Source organism: Grus americana, chromosome 10 (assembly GCF_028858705.1).
Source record: "Grus americana isolate bGruAme1 chromosome 10, bGruAme1.mat, whole genome shotgun sequence".
NCBI lineage: Eukaryota > Metazoa > Chordata > Aves > Gruiformes > Gruidae > Grus > Grus americana.
Window position 1 is genome coordinate 3,234,850 of NC_072861.1, and position 14,267 is coordinate 3,249,116.

The following is a 14,267-nucleotide window of genomic DNA, read 5'->3' on the forward strand; positions in this document are numbered from 1 at the left end:
TGGGGTTTTTTTTTAATCTCGTGCTTTATCCTAGGCTCAGCCTGCCCAGCACAAACTGTTTTTCCCGGTCCTGTCTGAGCCGCAGTTGGAGCTGGAGCTGACCCCACGCTCCGTCACCCCCGGGGCCGGCTCTCCCCCGGGGCGTCCTGCCCGTCCTGCCCATCCCGTCCGGTGCAGACGGCATCACCACCCACTTCCCCTGGGACAGGATGGCAAAAGGGAGACACAAACTGAGCTCATCCGTCCGGATCGGGTGCCCAGAAACATCCCACCCACCCGACTCGCTCCCGCCTGCCTTCGCCCCTTCCCTCCTCTTCATCCGACCTGGTTTTCCCACCCGTGATGCGGCAGAGCTCCGTTTGCAGGGGTTCTTTGCTGCCCTGCAGCTTTCCCCCCCCCTCTTTTTTTCCCCTGAGGATCTCAGGATTTAACCAGCCTCGGGCAGGTGTCTGTCTGTCCGTGTTTGCCTCCGGGCTCCTTTTTGTCCGTGGGTCCGCGCGGGGGACATGGCGTGGGTGATGCTACACCACCGAGGCAGGTCGGCGCCGGCCGTGGCGAGCAACGCAAATGGGAAATGCGGCCGCTTACTAGAAATGAGATGACCCGGGAGATGTTCCTGAGGAAGTTAAACTCGGGATAAACCCACGCGCCTTCCTCCCATGTGGCCGCGTTCCTCCTCCCCAAATGCTTTTCCCTTCCAGCCGTGAATTTCCACCCCGAGATCCCTGCGGGACGATCGCGGCCGAAGGACACGTCCCATCAGGATGAGATACCCTGTCCCAGCTCGGCGGAGACCCCAAAAACCAGCCCCGTCAGCCCCGCGATTTTTTAGGCCCGGGACTTCACGCGATAAATCAGTAAGAGGAGATTCGGTTTAATGGAGCAGGACAATAAAACCGAGCTAGAATCATCCCCGTTTCAGATTAAAACTTGTCCCGGCTGTGTCCGGCCTCCCGATGAGCTGCTCTGGGTTCCCCCGGCAGCTCCTCGAGCATCGAGGTTGCTCCCCAACAATTCATCCCCTTCTCTCTGCTCCCGGGGGAAACCCACCGGCAAGAACCGCTCGATCACGGCTACGGTCTATTTGCAGCTGCAAGTTTTCTCTTTTTGAATATAATATTATGAAAATGAGGGGTTCCCCCCCCCCTCCAGCTTCGAACTGAATCATGGGGGGAGTTTCTGGGCAGAAATTTTAATACTGAAATTTTCCCGATCGCCTGCTCGTGGGCAGGAGCCGAAAGCTCGCGATGAATGGATGCGCTCACGCGGCGAGAGGGGAAGACCCCAGGATGAAATCACTGCTCCGCTCTCCATCCCAGCGATGCAATGCAATCTTTTTATTTCCACCCCCTTCCAAAAAAAAAAAAAAAAAACCCCAAAAAAATCCCACACTAAAAATTGCTAAAATCACCCTGGTTGAAGTCAGCCCCATCCCGGCCGGTTCCCATCAGCTCGGGACGGTGGGGACAAGATGCAGAAAGGATGAACCGCTCCTCCAAAACATTTTCCCTCCGATAAATCGCTACGATCGTGACATTCCCAAGCCCAGGTGCCCGAGCGATGAGGTGGAGGACGGGCATTTTCCAGGCAGGCTGGAGTTTCGCTGGCGTTGGGGCTGCGACGTGGGCTCAGCGGGGTTTCCTGCCGTGGAGCAGAAAGCTGGAGGGTTTCTCGGCAGCATCTCCGAGGTGTGATTTACGGGGAGGGGAAAGGTGGGACGGGACCTGGGGGTTAGTCACCTCGCTTGTTCGGGAGGTGATAGACGCCAGGAAAATCCCACAAGGGGAAAACGAGAGCGTGACACCCACGGATGTCACCTCTCGGCAGGAGGAAATCCCACTGGAGGGACCCTCCTTGTCCCCAGCATGGGTGACACGGGGGAGAAAGGCACTGGGGAGGGGAGAGACCCTCTGTTGCGGTTCAAACAAAATTAGTTAGGGGATTTGCTCGTCACGGAGGCTTCGTGGGAGAGCCGCTGCCCACGGAAAGGGGTGAAAAGCCTCTTCCTGTCCCCACGCCGCCCATGTCGCTTGTCACGGACGAGGCAATCGGCAAAAGCCGTCAGAGCCCTGACCACACTGAATTCTGCTGACTGGGGAAAAAAATGATGCTAGGGTTTCCAAACACCTCCCCGACCCACTTCCTGCCCCCCACGCTTTCCATCAGAGCCCCCCCCCGCCCCCCCAACCTCAGGGGTTCCTGCGCCCACCGCAGCAGCCGGCGGTTTCCTCTGCGAGCAGCGCGCTCGGGGGCTGTCGGAGGGAGGGGGGACAAACCCTCGCGTTTTCTTCTCTATGTCCATGCCCTGAAAATTTGGACGCGTCCCGGGGTTGGGGGGGCATGGAGGGAGGAGGGCAGGGACCCATGGGGGACGTGCGTGGGACCCCGTGAAGATGCGGGGGAGCAGGCAGAGCTCAGCCGCGTGTCCCTCCGTGTCCCCTGGGCCCACGCCATGGCCAAACTGCTCCGGATTGACCCCGTTCCCGCGGCTGGAGGGGAGGCACCAGGTCCCACTCAGGACAGTGACGGTGCAGGGGTGAAGGACAGCGGGAGTGACACTGTGCCACCGTGTCCCCGAGTTGTGGGGGCTGCTCCGGGGTACGCGCCGAGCCGGTGGATGCTCACCCAGGGTGGGCATCTTCATGCAGGTGGTGGCAGCTGGGACGAGCGATGGGTGGCTGGGACAGGGGGACAGATCAGGTGTCCTGGGGGGGGACAGGGACCGTGGGGCGGGAGGGGACGGAGCCCTGGGGGGGGGACAGGCAGCAGGTACCGGCTCGGGGGGACGGACAGGCACAGCCCGGTGGCAGCAGACGGGACAGGCGCGCCCCCCGGTGCCCGCCGCCGTTGTGGCAGCCCGGCTCAGCATCCTCCGCCTCGGGCATCCCTGGCTGCTTCGTTCCTCCTCCCCGTTCCCCGGGGAAAACGGCAAAAAAAAAAAAATAGGGAAGGTTTAAAAGCAGAATAAGCCCGGCACGACCCTCCCTGAGCTCCTCTGCCTCCCCCAGGGACGTGCCTGGAGTCCTTCCCCCCCTCCAGGGACACCCCAGGGACCCCGTTAACTCTCCCGCGCCCCATCGCTAACTGGTCACCAGTGGGTGTTACTGGGCCTGGGGACAAGGGAAGGCATCTGCCACCCAGCTCGGGGGCAGGAGCTTTTCTCCCTGCCTCAATGGGGGCCACGACACCCCAAAAAGCCTTTCCCTCCTGGCAGGGGGGGGTGTTTGGGGTTCCTGCACTAAACGGCAGCCGATGTTTTGGGGCAGGAGACCCGTCCCGCGGGGACCCATCAGCTGAGCTTTGCCAAGTCTGAACCGTGCTATTTTGTCCCCTGGATCATTTTAATCATTTATTTTGCAGATGAAACATTTCTCCCCTCAGCAGCCGGCTTTTCACTTTCGGTGCTAGCGACAGCACCCGCTTTTATCGGGGTGTCACCCTTGTCACCCCATGCCACTCGAGATCCACCCGAACCCCTTTTCGGCAAGGCTGGGAGAGGATGATGCTCTCTGCAAACTCCTTTTGGATGCCCCAACATCTGAGAAACACCCTGCGCTTGTCCCCGTCTGTCTGTCCGTCCGTCCCTGGAGCAGACGTGACTCATGGGGAGGCGGGGCGGGAGCACCTCGCCTTGAACGATGGCCAAGCTGGGGGGGGGATAAAAGCGGAGGCCACCCTCGCCTCCCACTCCCGCCGCCCGCTCCCATGCTCGCCCGTGCTGCTCCCAAGCCAGGCACCTTGCGGGGATGTCCCCTTGTCCGAGTCGGAGAACGCTGCCCGACTCGGGGGGCTGCCGCCACCCCGTTGCGTTCTCCCCCCAGCCCATCAACTCCTCAACCTTTTAACCAACTGCCCGGTGACTGGAGAGCCGGCTGGCTCAACCTCTACCGCTTCTGGCAGGAGGGCGGCTTGCACAACGTCCATCACATCATGGCTCGCAAGTTCCAGCAGTTCGGGCCCATTTACAGGTGAGGAAGCGTCCGGCCCCGGCATCATCCCCCCCACGCCCCCCCCAGCTTCCCCTGGCTTCCCAGTCCGGGATGCTGCTGCTATTCCCAGCCCTGCTCCAGGTAAGAGAGGTGGCTGAGCTGTCGGAGCAGTTCTGCTTCTTATGCGCCGGCCAGGCTTGATGCCACGGTGAGGGGCGAGAGCGGAGACCTGCAGGTGTGGGATGGCTGGAGGAGGGGGCGGCAGGGCTGGAGAGGGGCTCTGGCCCCCCCCCCCCGTCATCTCTGGAGCTGACATCCCCAGGCAGAGGGGGACGGGGAACATGGGGGGGGGGTGGTGTCCAGGTCCAGCACCCCCAGCCGTGCCTGCCTGAGCCCTGGGGGGGGGCTGATCCTGCCTGGTGCTGAGCTGCTGCATCCTCTGGGATGGGACCTGCAGGCAGCGTTTTGGTGGGCGGGGGGGTGTGTGTGTGTGTGGTTGATTTGGGGGTGCCAGGGGGAAAGTGGTTGATCTGGCGAGACGTGGGGCTGCAGGGGGACATGGGTGGGGGTCAGGGTGCGGGGCTGACGCCCCCCCCACCCCGGCAGGGAGAAGCTGGGTATCTACGAGAGCGTGAACATCATCAGCCCCCGAGATGCTGCTACCCTCTTCCAGGCGGAGGGGACGCTGCCGGAGCGCTTCAGCGTGCCCCCCTGGGTGGCTTATCGTGACTATCGCAACAAGCCCTACGGCGTGCTCCTCAAGTGAGTCGGGGGGGCCGAGGGGGGGGGTGTTGTCCCTAGAAATGGGGCTCCCAGGTCCTATCGCAACAGCCGCGGCACATGAAGCGGTGGGAAGCTGGAGGGTGACGGGGACATCGGCTGGCCCCGTGCTTTGGGGAGGGGGGGGGTGGTATCCTCCGGAGGGAGGTGGGGTGGATGAGGGGGGGACACCTCTGACCCCCCCCCACTTTGGTGTCCCACAGGACGGGGGAGGCCTGGCGCTCGGACCGCCTGATGCTGAACAAGGAGGTGCTGTTGCCGCAGGTGGTGGAGGGGTTCGTGCCCCTGCTGAGCGAGGTGGGAGAGGATTTTGTCCGGCGGGCACGAGCCCAGGTGGGGAAGAGTGGCCGGGAGCACTGGACGGCCGACTTCACCCATGAGCTCTTCCGCTTCGCCCTGGAGTGTGAGTGTCAGGGGTGTGAGTCTCTGCAAGAAGTGGCCCCCCCACCCCAAAACATCCCTTTGCAGGGTGCCCGAGATGGGCAACACACTGCGTTTCCCCCAGTTTCCTCCTCAGAGACGGCCAAACCAGCTTCTCCCCCAAAGCCTTAGGGTCTAGAGGGATGTCCTCTCTCCGGAGAAGTAGGGAACAAGTCAACACTGTTGATAAAACAGTGTTTTATCATCTACTGGTCACCAACCGGTAGCCAACTCTACCCAACATGGGATGGCTCCGTGGCCCCGTGATGCTCAGAGCGAGGAGGTGGCCAAGCCAGGTCCCCGTAGCCAGGGAAAGGCTGGAGTTGGCCACAGGAGGGTGGAGGGGACGGGAGTTGGGGTCAGGTCCCCCTCACGGGTGCTCTGCTCGCAGCCGTGTGCCACGTGCTGTACGGGGAGCGGCTGGGGCTGCTGCAGGACTTCGTGGACCCCGAGGCTCAGCGCTTCATCGACGCCGTGACCCTGATGTTCCACACCACCTCGCCCATGCTCTACGTGCCGCCCGCCCTCCTCCGCCACCTCAACGCCAAGACGTGGCGGGACCATGTCTGGGCCTGGGATGCCATCTTCAGCCAGGGTGAGCGCTCCGCCTGTCCCCACCTCCCTGTGTCACCCAAAGCCCCTTTGAGGACTTGGCTTCATAGCGCAGCCTCATCTCACCAGCGTGGAGACCTTCTCCTGGGTCCAGTCACGCAGCATAGGGCCACCAAAGCCAGGAGAGTTTTCCACTTCTGGCACTTGTGGGATGGAGCAGTGGGGAACCATCCAGGAGCGATGAAGGGCAGGTGACGGGCATCACATTGAGGGGAGCAGCTCTCCCAGAGGGACTTGTGGCCTCAGAGAGCTTTTGGCACCTGGGACAACCCTCCTGCAGGGTGTCATCCCCCTGGGGCGACCTCGCCCCGTACCCTCCGTGCCCGCCAGCCACTGCTGGGTCCTGCAGCAGGGGCAACTGCCATGGAAGAGCCACCGGCACGGGGCAGCGATGTCCTAAGGTGTCACATCTGGCGCCTTCCTCCTCCACCACGGCTCTGGAGAAAGAAGGTCACTCTGCGTCTCCGTGTCTCCTCAGCGGACAAATGCATACAAAATGTTTACCGGGACCTGCGGCTGCAACGCAAGAGCACCAAGGAGTACATGGGCATCCTCTGCAGCCTCATCATGCAGGACAAGCTGCCCTTGGATGACATCAAGGCCAGCGTCACTGAGATGATGGCGGGTGGGGTGGACACGGTAAGGAGCGGGCAGGGTTGTTGGGCAGGGAGAAGGTCCTGGCTGGTGTTGAGCTTTGCTCCTCTGCCCCGCTCCAGACCTCCATGACGCTGCAGTGGGCCATGTTCGAGCTGGCACGGTCCCCGGGGGTCCAGGAGCAGCTGCGGGCAGAGGTCCTGGCCGCCAAGCGAGAGGCGGCGGGGGACAGGGTGAAGATGCTGAAAACCATCCGGCTGCTCAAAGCCGCCATCAAGGAGACGCTCAGGTGAGGAGGACCCACACACCCACTGAAAAACACCCCGGTCCCAAATCCCCGGAGCTGTTGGGATGCCATGCGATGAGGTGGGACACGGCTGGGCCAGGTCATCCCCCAAAATCAGCTGCGTGGGACCTGTCCCCCTCTCCTCCAGGCTGCACCCCGTGGCAGTGACCCTGCAGAGGTACACCACGCAGGAGGTCATCCTCCAAGACTACCGCATCCCCCCCAAGGTGAGCGCGGCCACTGGGTCCGATCTGCTTCGCGCAGGGCTCTGGGAGGATGTGGGACCTGGGGGGGGTGTGACATGGGGGGGGCAGCCATGGGGGCTGGATCCCAGCCCTGCACCCCCCCTTCTTGCACCCCGAGCACCGATCCTTCCCCGCAGACGCTGGTGCAGGTCGGTCTCTACGCCATGGGTCGGGACGCCGAGGTCTTCCCCAAACCGGAGCAGTTCAACCCCCGGCGCTGGCTGGTAGCCGGCCCCAAGCACTTCAAGGGGTTGGGGTTTGGGTTTGGACCCCGCCAGTGCCTGGGACGTCGGATCGCCGAGCTGGAGATGCAGCTCTTCCTCATGCACGTGAGCATCCCGCTGCCGGGGACACCGGGAAGTGGCGCCAGAAGGGACCGGGGAGGTGGCACGTGGGTGATGGTACCTCCAGGGTTTCCCATCCCCTCTTTTCTCCTCCGTCCCAGATCCTGGAGAACTTCAAGATCGAAACCATGAGGGCGGTGGAGGTCGGGACCAAGTTTGACCTCATCCTGATCCCAGACAAACCCATCTACTTGACCTTACGGCCGCTCGAGTCCCAGGCTTGAGGAGCCCGATCCTGGCTTACACCCAGGTTTGGGGGACACCCCATCCCGACAGCCCGGCGGGCGTTTTCGGCTCCTTATGGCCCAGCTCCGTCCCCGGGGATGGAATTTGGGGGACAGCTGGGACGCTTCTCACGGCCACAGCCTTGGCTCGGCACATCCCTGCCTTTGCTCCAGCCCGCTCAAGGCTGCGCTTACGCCACGGGGGGGAGATAAACGGGAGCAACCCCAGCCCCCCCCCCCCCCGCCAGAGAACCCCCAAAAGGGAGCGTGGGGTGGGGTGGGTGCTGCCGCATCGGGGGGAGGGGGGTGGTCCCCAAGGGTGGGGGGGGACATCCCCAGATGTTTCGCTTCGCCTTGAATTTTGCTCTGCGATTTCATCGTGCGAAAAAGCGCCGGCTTCTGCCTGCCAGCGTTGGGCTTCTCCGTCTCTTCTCTCGCCGGCCGCGGGTTAGGGCAGGGGCGCCAGGGGTCTTCTCGGGGGGGTCGCCGTGGGGATCGCCGGCAGGTTCTGGAGGGGAATGGGAAAAAAAGGGTCTCAGGGAGCTGTAAATCCATTCCCCCTGCCTCTCCCCGTGGCCCTGGGGGGCATGGCCTGTGGGTGGGAGGGCTGCGATAAGGGGGTCTGGGGTTGGGGGGTGGGGGGGAAACTGAGGCAAATCCCCCCTGATGTGGGGGCGGGGCATGGAGAGACACCCCCCCCCCCAAACTATAACCTGAGTGCACAGGGGGGTGACCCTGTGCCCCCCCAACACCCACCCACCCCGGGGTGCTCACCAAGGCGGGGGCGTGGGGGAAGCCGTGCTCCCTCTCCCGCAGCCGAGTGCCCAGCTCCTGCTTCTCCCGTCCCCACCTTCTCGCCGCCTCCTCCAGCTGGGACAGACCCAAACCAGGCTGGCTCTTGCCAAAACAGGGGGCCAGAGGTGACCCCCCCACACACACACCCCAACCCCCCCGCCCCCAATCAAGCAGGGGTTGGGAGGGCGATGCCCACCTGCCTTTCCAGCACCCGTCCGCGGGCTTGTGCCTCCTCCAGCCTGGCTAGCAGCGACAGCTTCTCCGCACCCCCAAAACCATCCTGCGGACCACGAGATGAGCAGGGGCGGTCACACGCACCCCACCCCTGGCATTGCTTTTTGGGGTCTCAGCCCTCTGCCCCCCTCCCTGGTCTCACCAGCAAGGCTGGGGGGTGTGGGGCGATGGGGGGCGAGGGGTTGGGGGGTCTCGCCAGCTCCTCCCGCAGCCTGCGGTTCTCGGCCAGCAGCACGGCATGCGCCTCCTCGGAGAGGGCTTCACCTGCGGGATGGGGTGGGGGGGCCACTGGGACGTGTCCTACACCCCCCTGTGCAGAGATGGGGGCTAGGAGCAAGCCCCCATCTCCCCCCCTGCCCAGGGATGGGTGTCAGGGGGCTCAGGACCTCCTCTGATCCCCCACTGCAAACCATCCCGTGGTGCAAACCGTCAGAAGGATGTGGCCACCAGCGGAGCCCAGCAGCTGTATCTGGGTGTCCCCCCCACCCAAGGGTCCCTGTCCCCACTTGCACCCACCCGCCGGCTTCTCAGCGCTCCTGCCCACCCCGGCAAGCTTCTTCTGCAGCATCCGCTCCATCGCCTCGATCACCTACAGGAGAGCAGAGACATCTCTCTCACCTCAATGCAAGACTGTGGTGGCCGTCGCATCCCCTCCGGCACCAGGTAGTGCTCGTGGAGGGGTGGAACAAGCCAAAAGGTCCCATTTTTCTCCAAAAAGCCTCATGCCCCTCAAACCTGCCCTTCTCACCCCAACCTCGTGTCCCCCGACTCACATTCTGCTGCTGCCGCACCGTCTCCTCCAAGCCCTTAGTCTTGGCCACCTTCTCCTGGCACCTCCTCAGCGTGGCTTGCTGCTGCCGGTGGGCTCGCTGGAGCAGCACCAAATCTTTCTCCCGGTCGTTTTTCTGGGGGGGGGAGGGGAAAAGCCCCCAGGGAATCTCTATGCCGAGCCTCAAGCCTTGGGGCATCGCTTGTGGGGCTGGGAGAGCTTTGTGGTGGGGTCCTGGAGCTCTGGGGCACTTGGTTGGCTACAGAGGGCCCGTGATGGTCTCCCTGCTCCTCTGCCCTCCCTCCATCCCCCTGGCAGCCCCTGCCCGCTCCTGCCAGCGTCCATACCTGGATCAGCTCGTTCTGCAGCTGCTGGACACGGTCCTTCAGCCTCCTCATCTCCGCCGTGCCGGCCACCAGCTTGCACTTGAGGGTGGCTGCAAGAGCCCACGTCACATCCTCAGCACCCGGCCAGGGGACAGCGCTGTCCACTCCGCTGTCCCCCAATTTCCACCACCCTCCATCCTTCCCCATCACGCACCGAGCCTATCCAGCAGCTCCTCCCGGGTCATGACGTCCAGGTCCGCGTCGTGGAGCAGAGTGTGGCCCAGCTCCTCCTGCGAGGTCAGGCTGCGCCGCAGGTGCCCGTTCTCCACCTCCAGGCTGGCGACGTGCCGGCGCAGGGACAGGAGGTCCCCTGCCATCCGTCTCAGTGCCAGGTGGTAGCTGCCCACCTCCTGCCAGCCCAGAGCAGAGCTGCTGGCACCCTGCTGCTGGCCCGGGCTTTCCCTGGCACCCAGAGCTCAGCTGAGCATCTTTGTCTTGAGGGTCAGACCCATCATGGAGGAGCTAAGCAGCACCCACATTTCCCCCTCCTCTTGCAACCATCCATCCTTCTCTTCTCCATCCATCCTTCTCTTTCTCTTCTCCAACCACTGCTCCTTCTCTCCTGTCCCTCCAAACCTTCTTCCCTCCACCCACCCACCTCTCCCTGCACCCCACGGCCCCCCTCCCCGCATTTCCCCATCACTTCCTACCACTCCTTTGGGAGAAAAGCAACTCTCCCAAGGATGTGGGGTGGAACAGTGTCAGAACTGGGGGGGGTCAACCCCAAGCTCCAAGCCTTATGGGGCTCTGCAGGTCTTTAGAAGAAGGGAGGTGGTGAAGAATAACGGAGGGACAAATGTTTTATACGGGTGTGCCTGAGGGTTTTTTAGCACCCGTGTGGCTGGGGAACACCTTGCCAGGTGATGCTGGGGGGGGGTGTGTGGGTGGGCAATAATTCCCCGAGGGTTTGCATCTTCTCGGGCTGGCCCTGCTGAGTCCCTCCATGCCACGCTGGGCTGCAGGAAGGATCCCGGCAGCGGGGACCTTGGCCGGGGAAAGCCGCGTGCCTCCAGCTCCCGCGGCCCCCCGCTCCCAGCCTTGGGGATGGCCTTGGCGGGGCGGGGGTGGGGGGGGCAGGGGCACAGGGAGGGGGTGCAGCGGCATCATGCAGCCTTGGGGAAGGGGGGGGCAGGTGCAGCTGGAGGCTCGGCTCCTTTCTCCCCATCTGCCTGAGAGCTGTTTCGTGCCAAACGCAGTTTGTTCCCGAGATAAAGCCCCCTCCAGCCCAACCCAAGGGCTCCCTCCCGCCCAAGACCTTCACTCACCGGCAGCGTAGAGCCCACAGCAGCCTGATTTCGGTCCCCGTGGTAGCCGGGACCCACCTCGAGGACGCTGCTGTCCCCCCCGGTGCCCCCACTGTCCCCTGCTCCTCCGGCCTCCCCAACACTCACCGGCTCCTGGTGGTCCCCAATGACCTGGGACCTGCAGAGCAGAGATGTGGGGGGGACACCCTTGGCCGGCAGCTCCCATCGGGGGGGAAACACCAGGAAAGCCTTGGCCAGGGAACCCTCCGTAGGAGAGAAGAGCCCATTTGGGGTACGGGGGGGGGCAAGGCAGGGGATGGGGGTGCAGGGAGGGTGGGAGGCTGGAGGAGATGAGGAGGAAGATGAGCAGCGGTGGGGCAGGAGGAGAAGCTGCTGGGGAAAACACGGGGAGAATGGAGGAAGGAGGAGACCACCCCAAGGAGGATCAGGAGAAGGAGCCAAGAGGGGGCTGTGAAACCGGCGTGGCCGCCGTACCTCCGCTGCTCTGATGGCACTCCCATCCTGTGTGGGAACGGCTGCTTTCCGGGCAAGATGCTGGCCACAGCGTCAGCTGCCGGGAGGGACACGTCGTCTCGGTGGAGCTGGCAGGAGACATCAGAGCGGAGGGTGAGGATGAGGAGCAGGCTGGGGAAAGCCTTCAGAGAGGAGCGGCATGCTTCTTCAACCCCTTCCCCACGGCGTGGGGCAGCTCTCCTGGCTTTCACCTGGAGCAAAACACTTTTGCCATCGTTGCCTTGGGGTCAGGATCCAGCCCTGCCCTCAAAAACCTCTGGAGTCGCCGGCCGCGCTGCTTCAAGCATCCCGCCTTTGGGGCTTGGATGCAAAATGGAGTGGCCACAGGGCTGGAAGACCTTCTCCTGAAGATGGGGACGCTTAGAAACGCCCGGCTTTGAGCATCACCTCATGGCCAGACCGTTGAGCCGTGCACCCTTGGGAGACAAAGCAAACCCAAGGGACCTCTGTGTCCTCAGTCACAGGCGAGAGGGTGACGTCCCCATCCCCACCCGCCGCCCCCGACACTCACAGTGGAGGAGAAGGGTCTGTAGTACAGCGTCATCCCCGGGGGGGGTGTGTGTCCCCGGCACCCCGTTCCCGGCAGCCAGCCCTGCCTGCCCGCGGGTTGCCAGGCTCTGCCCGTCCCAAACAAACTCCCCAGCAATTCTGCCACCGCCCCCCCGCACCTCCAGACCAACATCCCATCCTCGCACCGCCGGCCGGAGGACTTACGGCGGCGGGTTGCGACATGGGGAAAAGATATTTTTGCCGGGTCCTTTCTGCTGGCAAAGGGATTTAGGTGGCGCGGTTGTTGCTACAACACAACCTTCCTCTTAGCAACTCCTCCCTGCGACAGCTCAGCACCTTTATCTCCCGCTCCCAGCAGTGCAAACCCAAGGAGGTGACGCGGTGGCAGCCACCGCCGGGTCCCAACGAAGCCAGGTGGCTCCGGCAACGACAGCGTCTCATTTCCATGCTCTCCCCTCTCGGCACACTCCTCTGATGTTTCAAACGCTCAATTAAACTTCTGAGGACCCGCATCTTGGAGATGCTGGGGGGGGGGGACACTTTCGGGGGGGGAGGGGGTTAGCGGGCTTCGGCTCTGCCTTGGGGTTTGGGCTGATCCCGAGCAGAGAATAATTCGCCGATCAAACCCCACTTTCATCCCGAGATTGAATGTAGAGTGTTTTCAAGCAAGGGATGCTCTGCTTCAACTGGTGTCGTCGTGTGTCCTGTCCCCCCCCCCCCCGCCTTTTGGGGTACCCACAGAAGCTCTTGTGCCTCCCACCCGCCGCGGCACCCCTCATCCCCGTCTCCTCGGGTGTTTGTTAAGAAACAAAGGTCCCGGTGTCGGTCGATGGAGCCCCACTCGATTCCTCGTCCCGTGCCATCAATTTTTCATCAAAGAGCCGGTGGGAAGCACGCAATTATCTGCTCCATCAATAATGCACGGGGCTGGGCAGCTGCCTTCCCTGCCCGCGCCGGAAGGCGCTGGGTTCAACCTCGGCTTTTCTAGGTTCAGCTAACACCTGCGGAGGGTAAAAAAAAAAAAACAAACCATTCCCAGCCTTTAATCCCAGCCCAACGCTGCTCAGACACCCGCCGTCCCGTCATTTCTGCCCGTGCTCGTCCCGGCTCTCGCTCCCGGCAGGCGGCATCACCCCGGCGCTGCCTCCGGGGGGACGGGGGCAGAATTAAGGATATTTCAAGATATTTTCCCCTACGCCTCCTATCTCAAATCCATCCGGACATAACTGCGTCTCTCCTTCCCGCAGGGGTCCGGGATGAAAGCCTGGGAATCCACGTCTGAACCGATGGAAGCTTTGAAACTCCTGGCACTCGCTATTTATTTTTTATATATATATATTTTTTTTTTCCCCCCATCATTTCCAAGCCTCTGAAGCTTCCCCTGCCTTTAGAGCCTTTCATCCGTCCCCCTCCTTCCCATATTTGCTTAGGCCAAGTTTTTTTTTTTTTCTTTTTTTCTTTCTATTTATTTAACAAATTGCTCCGAGATGCTTTGATGTATCCGATTAGCTTGAATCAATTCATCTCCAGACGGGCGAAGGAGCAACGCGGAGCAAAGCGAGGAGAGGCAGCTGGCGATAAACCTCACGTTAGGAGCCCACGAGGCCCAAAAATGCCCCAAAATAGGATGTGCCAGAGGATGCTGCATCCACGTGGCATGGCCTGACCCCGTCCCAGGCCAGGGAGGGGACAGCAACGCACCCCGGAGAGGGGCTGAGGACGGGCCAACTCGTTACGCGTGTGAGCACGGAGGCATTCGAGTCCCTGGCAGCTCACCAGCCCCTTCTGCAAGACAATCTCCCTCCAGCCCAACAACTAACACGTCCCTGGATGAGTATTAAGCCCCATTCCTTAATTGTTATGAAGATGGGATAAGCGGAGATTTACATATCTGAGAGAAAAAAAAAAAATCGCTGCAGCAGCTTAGGAAGATCAGAGGGGAAAAAAAAAAAATCCCATTTTTTCCCTCTTTTCTGTAACAACAGCTCACGAAACCATCAGGAGATAATGAAGCCGTCATTCGTCTTGCCCAGTGTCCCCACCAACCTTCCCCACGGGGGTACCCAGCCCCTCTCCGGGGACACACCGCTACCCAAACCCATCCTCAGGCCAACACCTGGGTGGGCAGATCATCTGGGGGTCATCTGGTTTTGTTTTTTTTTTTTTTCCCCCTCTTTACTTCCAAAATCAAAGTCTTTCCCTGGGGAACCCCAGCCCCTGAGGGATCTGCAGGTCCCCGAGGGGAAATAGCGGTGATTTTTTAGCCCGGCCGCTCTCCGTACACCTTGGTGGGATTCACCAGCCGGCGAAAGGCGGCAAATCAACGGGGTTTTTATCTGATTAAACCACGGCTGAACTCCC

General features: G+C 62.3%; 2 protein-coding genes across 4 annotated transcripts in view; one reads left to right on the forward strand and one right to left on the reverse strand.

Annotated features, from left to right (window-relative positions):
- Positions 1 to 3,185: 3,185 nt before the first annotated feature.
- LOC129210975 (cholesterol side-chain cleavage enzyme, mitochondrial) lies at positions 3,186 to 7,716 on the forward strand. Of its 3 annotated transcripts, XM_054837422.1 has the most exons (9): positions 3,189 to 3,968; positions 4,536 to 4,691; positions 4,913 to 5,112; positions 5,521 to 5,724; positions 6,220 to 6,380; positions 6,458 to 6,624; positions 6,770 to 6,848; positions 7,004 to 7,195; positions 7,312 to 7,711. In XM_054837422.1, exons 1-9 carry the CDS (start codon positions 3,451 to 3,453, stop codon positions 7,432 to 7,434), a joined length of 1,800 nt encoding a protein of 599 aa, XP_054693397.1. In that variant the 5' UTR covers positions 3,189 to 3,450; the 3' UTR covers positions 7,435 to 7,711. The 3 variants fall into 3 exon arrangements, with proteins under 3 accessions (XP_054693396.1, XP_054693398.1, XP_054693397.1); XM_054837421.1 differs by having other exon boundaries at positions 3,186 to 3,968; positions 7,004 to 7,713; XM_054837423.1 differs by lacking the exon at positions 4,536 to 4,691 and having other exon boundaries at positions 3,186 to 3,968; positions 7,004 to 7,716.
- A 53-nt stretch (positions 7,717 to 7,769) lies between these two features.
- The window catches only part of CCDC33 (coiled-coil domain containing 33), a 41,996-nt gene continuing 35,498 nt past the window's right edge, over positions 7,770 to 14,267 (reverse strand). Inside the window, exons 14-23 of the mRNA XM_054837420.1 lie at positions 11,358 to 11,464; positions 10,884 to 11,040; positions 9,773 to 9,968; positions 9,580 to 9,668; positions 9,237 to 9,368; positions 8,980 to 9,052; positions 8,606 to 8,727; positions 8,426 to 8,509; positions 8,209 to 8,304; positions 7,770 to 7,942 (exon numbers count right to left, since the gene is read on the reverse strand). Of these exons, the coding sequence (XP_054693395.1) occupies positions 7,883 to 7,942; positions 8,209 to 8,304; positions 8,426 to 8,509; positions 8,606 to 8,727; positions 8,980 to 9,052; positions 9,237 to 9,368; positions 9,580 to 9,668; positions 9,773 to 9,968; positions 10,884 to 11,040; positions 11,358 to 11,464 (1,116 nt within the window). The 3' untranslated portion in view covers positions 7,770 to 7,882. The remainder of the gene's footprint in view (positions 7,943 to 8,208; positions 8,305 to 8,425; positions 8,510 to 8,605; positions 8,728 to 8,979; positions 9,053 to 9,236; positions 9,369 to 9,579; positions 9,669 to 9,772; positions 9,969 to 10,883; positions 11,041 to 11,357; positions 11,465 to 14,267) is intronic.

What these genes read in the sequence shown, in the direction of transcription:
- LOC129210975 (XM_054837421.1), top strand. Translation starts at nt 3,451, where the DNA reads ATGCCACTCGAGATCCACCCGAACCCCTTTTCGGCAAGGCTGGGAGAG. An exon ending in CCCTACGGCGTGCTCCTCAA is followed by an intron (nt 4,692 to 4,912) that starts GTGAGTCGGGGG and finishes GGTGTCCCACAG; the next exon opens with GACGGGGGAGGCCTGGCGCT. An exon ending in GCCATCAAGGAGACGCTCAG is followed by an intron (nt 6,625 to 6,769) that starts GTGAGGAGGACC and finishes CCTCTCCTCCAG; the next exon opens with GCTGCACCCCGTGGCAGTGA.